The 5,360-nt window shown below is 39.9% G+C and overlaps 1 protein-coding gene across 1 annotated transcript in view; it reads left to right on the top strand.

The window, feature by feature from the left end:
- Nme8 (NME/NM23 family member 8) overlaps positions 1 to 5,360 on the top strand; it is a 54,753-nt gene that overhangs the window by 3,486 nt on the left and 45,907 nt on the right. The window contains exons 5-7 of the mRNA XM_021216071.1: positions 2,908 to 3,024; positions 3,635 to 3,701; positions 4,840 to 4,913. Of these exons, the coding sequence (XP_021071730.1) occupies positions 2,908 to 3,024; positions 3,635 to 3,701; positions 4,840 to 4,913 (258 nt within the window). The remainder of the gene's footprint in view (positions 1 to 2,907; positions 3,025 to 3,634; positions 3,702 to 4,839; positions 4,914 to 5,360) is intronic.

The following is a 5,360-nucleotide window of genomic DNA, read 5'->3' as shown; positions in this document are numbered from 1 at the left end:
TTTTTTTTAAGATTTATTTATTTAGTGTATGTAATTACACTGTAGCTGTTTTCAGATACCCCAGAAGAGGGTATTTGATCTCATTTCAGATGGTTGTGAGCCACCATGTGGTTGCTGGGATTTGAACTCTGAACCTTCAGAAGAGCAGTCGGGTGCTCTTACCCGCTGAGCCATCTCACCAGCCCCGTCTTTTTCATTCTTTATACTTGCCTATATTTTGTAATAGGCGCACAACTATAACAGTAAGGAAACAACATAGTAAAACATATTTTAAAAAAACAAAACAAACAAACAAACAAACAAACAAAACCCAGCCTATAGTTAAGTACCCAACCATGTGGTAGTCAAGAGAAACTTCAATGGAAGCTTCTTCCACTCCGTCAACTCTGGTGCAGGGAACTTGCCTTTCCATAGTAGAAATAACTGTTAATAATATCTCTTGTGTATAAGCTCTCAATTCTATCATACACTTTCACCTATTTCAGAAAATAAATTATTGGGTTAGTTGAGTAAAAAAAAAGTATGATATTCTTGCATTATGTTGAATTATACTGTTTGATGTATAGAATTTTCATCTTTTAAAGAAGTCTGGTCTTTGTAGAGAGTGACAGTTTGATGCCACCTAGCCTGCACATAGTTTAAGGAAACAGAATAAGAAACCACACAGTGTGTAGAGAATGCCTAGTTTGAAACCTGCCTGCAGCCTGAAAATGGAGGGTTTTGTTTTTTGTTTTTGTTTTTTTTTTTTTTTTTTTTTTTTTTTAGGTTTTGTTAGATTCCTGAGCAAAATTGATCTCTTTCTCTCTCTTCCTTCCTCTCATTCATAGTCTATTGCTTCATCTTCCTTTGTTACTTAGAGTCCATTACATTTGATTACTTTTTCTTTTCTCCCACCCCAGTCCTGTAATTTCACATCTTAGAGTCAATCCTGCTCATAACTGCACAGTTCGTCATGTGGTGCAAAGTCTGATTTCCAAACCCAAGTCTTGCTGTCCCCATCAGGGTTTCAGACAGTCCACTCTGTCCTGGCTTGTGAACGCTTTATTCTCCTTTCCATCAAAGATCTTTCCTTCCAACACACCTCCATCCATTAAGCTCCGTGTTCATGCCTCAGACATCTTTCTCTTAGCATGCCACATTGATGACCACTTATAGAAGAATAATATTTCTCTTAGCATGCCACATTGATGACCACTTATGGAAGAATAATTTCCCTAGCCACAAAGCTGGCCTCCAGCAGATTACTCACTTGCTTAAACACTTACGTACCAACCTCGTTTTATTAGTCAGCATTCCTAGCCGACAAAAGCTTCATTCTAGCAAGCGTCAGTGGGAGCAGCTCTTCTCCAGAGAATTATCAGGCTGGTACAAAACTGAGACCTACAACTGAGTTTCAGACAGAATCTTCTCTTGCTCCCTGCAGTCCTTCCCAGAAAGCAGAAAAATAACCTCCACAACTTAATTGGGAGGCTAGAGGCATGGCTCAGCAGTTAAGTCCACGTCAATCACTGCAGTGTCTCACAACCGCCTGTAAATTCAGCTCCAGGCTAAGTGCATGTATGTGCACATGTGCATGGATGCACAAAGACAGACAGACAGACAGACAGACACTAAAATAAATAAATAAATAATAAATCTTTAAAAAGAAAATTAAGAATGTTAGCCATTGGCACTGTATGCATTCCAGTGAAACGGAGGAGGGGAGCCTTCACTTGGAATTCTCTGAGTGTCAAGACCATAACTTTTGGGTTCAGACTCAGTTTCCCAGAGTGTTTTCCTCACTTGCCCTGTCTCCTTGAGGTCCTGCACCCTTGCAGTCTGTTACCTTTCTGCATAATCTATTTTCTTATTTTTTTCATTTCCTCTTCTTGTCTTATTAATCTTCTATAACTTAAAGTAAGAAACACTTCCTGACATAAACCAATACCTCAGCTGATCTCCCTGATTGGACATGGTCTTGTAGAGATTCTGAGTGTTCTCAGCTTCTCTTAACTGTTAACTCTTAACTGTAGTGGCTATGCCACACGTCTCTGTGCTTTTGTGGGTCTTTGGGTGTTTTATTTGTTATTTAATAGGGTTAGATACAAGGCTTCTCATTCCATGCCATCAGACCTGGTCCATGTCCATAAACTGATGTTTCATACATACAAGATGAAAGACAGACAAAAAGATGTGGCATTTGTCTTAGTTTTTACTGTCAGTCTGAGCTAACATAGTCATCTACCAGAAGAGTCTTAATTGAGGAATTACCTAAATCACATTGACTGTGGACATATTTGAGTTCTTGTCATGATTAATAATTAGTGCAGAAGGGTGCAGTCCCCTGTAGGTGGCACCATCCTTAGGCATGTGTCCTAGGCTTTATAAGAAAGCTTGAGGGCAAGCCAGCTATGGGTTCTACTTCAAGTTCCTGCCCTGGTCCCCCTCAGTGATGGATTATGATAGAGAAGTATAGTTCAGATAAACCCTTTTCTCTCAAAATTGCCTTTGATCAGTGTGTTTTATCACAACCAACAGAAAGGAATCCAGAACATCATTAGAGCAAATTAAAGGTCCTGTCTGGAATCCCTCTTGTCTAAAACATGGATGAGGCAGGCACCTCTGATTGGTGGTAACAGGTGACCACTCCTGTAGGGTGGTAATGTGCTGTAGGTGATGAGGTGCAGCCAAACCTGGGGTTCAAGGATATGGAGACACACCCATGACCTATGTAGAGGACAAAGTGTGGAACTCTAGTTGATGGGATTAGCACTCAACTTCCCCACCAGTACTACTTTCAAATGGCTTATTATAGAAGCTGTAAAACCTGGTGGGAGGTGGCAGTAAGGAGAAGCAACTTAGTTCGGAGTGAATGATAATCACTGACTTACTATGAAAATGAAACTTTCTTTATACTTCCCATTGTAGAATGGTAAAATTATTGCGAAGATTCAGGGTGCAAATGCTCCACTTATCAATAGAAAAGTCATTACCTTGATAGATGAAGAGAGGAAAATTGTAGCAGGTGAAATGGCTCGTCCTCAGGTAATATTCCCGGTAAATGGCTAGTATAATGTCTTAAATGCGTCGTATTTTATATTTTCCCAAGGTATTTTTCCCTTGCTATATGTGCTAGGGCACTTGATGTCACTGTGATAAAGTACCCAGCATAGTTAGCTGTTCTGACTGTGTTCTGACTACTGGTGGCATCCCACGGTCTTCCCTTCCTGTTGCTTTAGGGCGGTAGCAAGCTAGCGCATCATGGCGGGCAGTTTGTCGTAGACCAAGTTGCTTAACTCGTGGAGGGCCAAGAAGTGAAAAAGAAAGAGGAGAGAGAGGAAGAGATCCTTCAGGGCTGTGTCCTAAGTGAACTATATTGTTCCTCTTAGGGTTTACTTTAACATTTTCTACAACCTCCCCGTAGTATCATGGACTGGGGCTTCAGCCCCTGTCACAAGAGCCTTCGCTTTTTGTGAAGTATAGGATTCTATAGCTAGCAAGGTGCTGGATGGATGCATGGTGCCAATATAAAACAAAAGGGTCTTTGTGTTTTACACTCTACTCCCCTGCCTTTTGTTTACTAGAAACAAAGATTCTAGATACTCCTCCACTGTTACACTGAAGTAACTGTTTCACGTTCCTTTCTCCTTCACAGTATGTTGAAATTCCACTAGAAGATGTAATTGATGATGAATATGGGGAAGTACAGTATGAAAGTGCTGGTAGGTAACAATGTAACAGCTACTGTTCCTGCACACGCTCCTTCACTACACTACCATAGCAACAAAGAGCTGCTTTATAGGTGTAGTCAGTACAGGGCTGTTCCAATTCACAATGGCTCAGACACTGCAAGACATGGCACCTTTTTTTATTTTTTTTCTCTTGTCTCATCTTCTGGTTAAAGACCCTTCAAAGCTTACCCAGGGCTGTGTGCTCCTATCTCCTACAACTGATCTGGGCAGTCAGTTTCTAGTTCATTTATCACCTCCTAACTTTGTTAAAGTAATTTCTCCTTTGAAATCAGTAGCTTTTATTTACATCTCAGTTGAAAATTCCATGCCTTTACTGGATTCTCTGTGTTTGTGTGTGTATCTGTTCTACTGTGTGGATGTATTCATATGCTTGTATTATATTCTTGAGCACATGTGCACTCTTGGGTGTATATGTTTACTTCCTGAGGGACAGTCAAGGGAAAGAGTTACTTACACCCTGTGATCTGATGTGACAGTTAGTGTTAACTGTCAATTTGACAGAATCTAGAATCACCCAGGGCAGGAGTGTCTGTGCACACCTGTGCAGGATTCCCTTGATCTGGTTCTTTAACATTTTCTTCCGAGGAGGGAAGATCACCTGTAGGTAACGCCGTTGCCCAGGTTGGACCCTGAAGTGCCTAAAAGGGGACCAGTGGCTGAGCATCAGTGTTCATTCATCACACTCTGCCTCTCAACTGTAGTGTGATGTGACCACATGCCGCCTTGACTTCCCCACCATGGGAGCTGGTTTGCTTGATCTGTGAGGCAAAACAAACCCTTTGTGCTGGAAGTTGCTTCTGTCAGGTCTTTTACCATAGTAACAGGAGAGGTGACGAAGACACAAGAAATCTGTGCTAAGAGAGTACTGCTTGGATCGCAGCTCTGTTGGTTTGTCATTTGTATTTGCAGTGTGTAGCTGAAGCTTCAATCATTGTTAATGCTGAATGGTGGGAACCATGGGTGGAATTCTAATATGTGAAAATTATTCCAAAACTACATGCCCGTATATATATATTCCAATTCATATTTCTATTACCAGACCTTTCATTATCCTATATCTGAATAATAATAATAATAATAATAATAATAATTTTGGATTTTCTCTTAGTAGATGTTTACAATATGGCAATTATCAAACCTGATGCTGTACTCATGAGAAAAAGTGTGGAAATTAAAGAAAAAGTAAGTAATAATTATCAAGGGTTGTTTAAATTAGTTACAAAACAATAGGATAAAATAGAAATTGCTACTCCCAGCTCTCGCTAAAGGAGTTTGATTATTTTGTTTTACAAAGATCCCATCTATTCCTGTATCTTCCTTGTATTAATTTTTTTTACTGCCATCACCCTGTAGAAATTGTCAGGATTTTAGATGTTATGTGTAATTGTTATACATGTTCTTTTTATTTAGCTATTAGTGGTACAATGTTGCTGTAAACACACATTAGCTTTCTTTGTCTTGTATGTGGTACTCTTCAATACATGATAGTTTAAAAATTCACTCTTTTGAGTTCCAGGACAGCCAGGGCTATACAGAGAAACCCTATCTTGAAAAAGAAAAATTCATTCAGTGCTTTCTTTTCGACCCAACACACACACGCACACACACACACACACACACACACACACA

Source organism: Mus pahari, chromosome 16 (genome assembly GCF_900095145.1).
Source record: "Mus pahari chromosome 16, PAHARI_EIJ_v1.1, whole genome shotgun sequence".
NCBI classification, from domain to species: domain Eukaryota; kingdom Metazoa; phylum Chordata; class Mammalia; order Rodentia; family Muridae; genus Mus; species Mus pahari.
The sequence above is the reverse complement of the archived record's forward strand: the minus strand, read 5'-3'. Positions and strand labels throughout refer to the sequence as shown.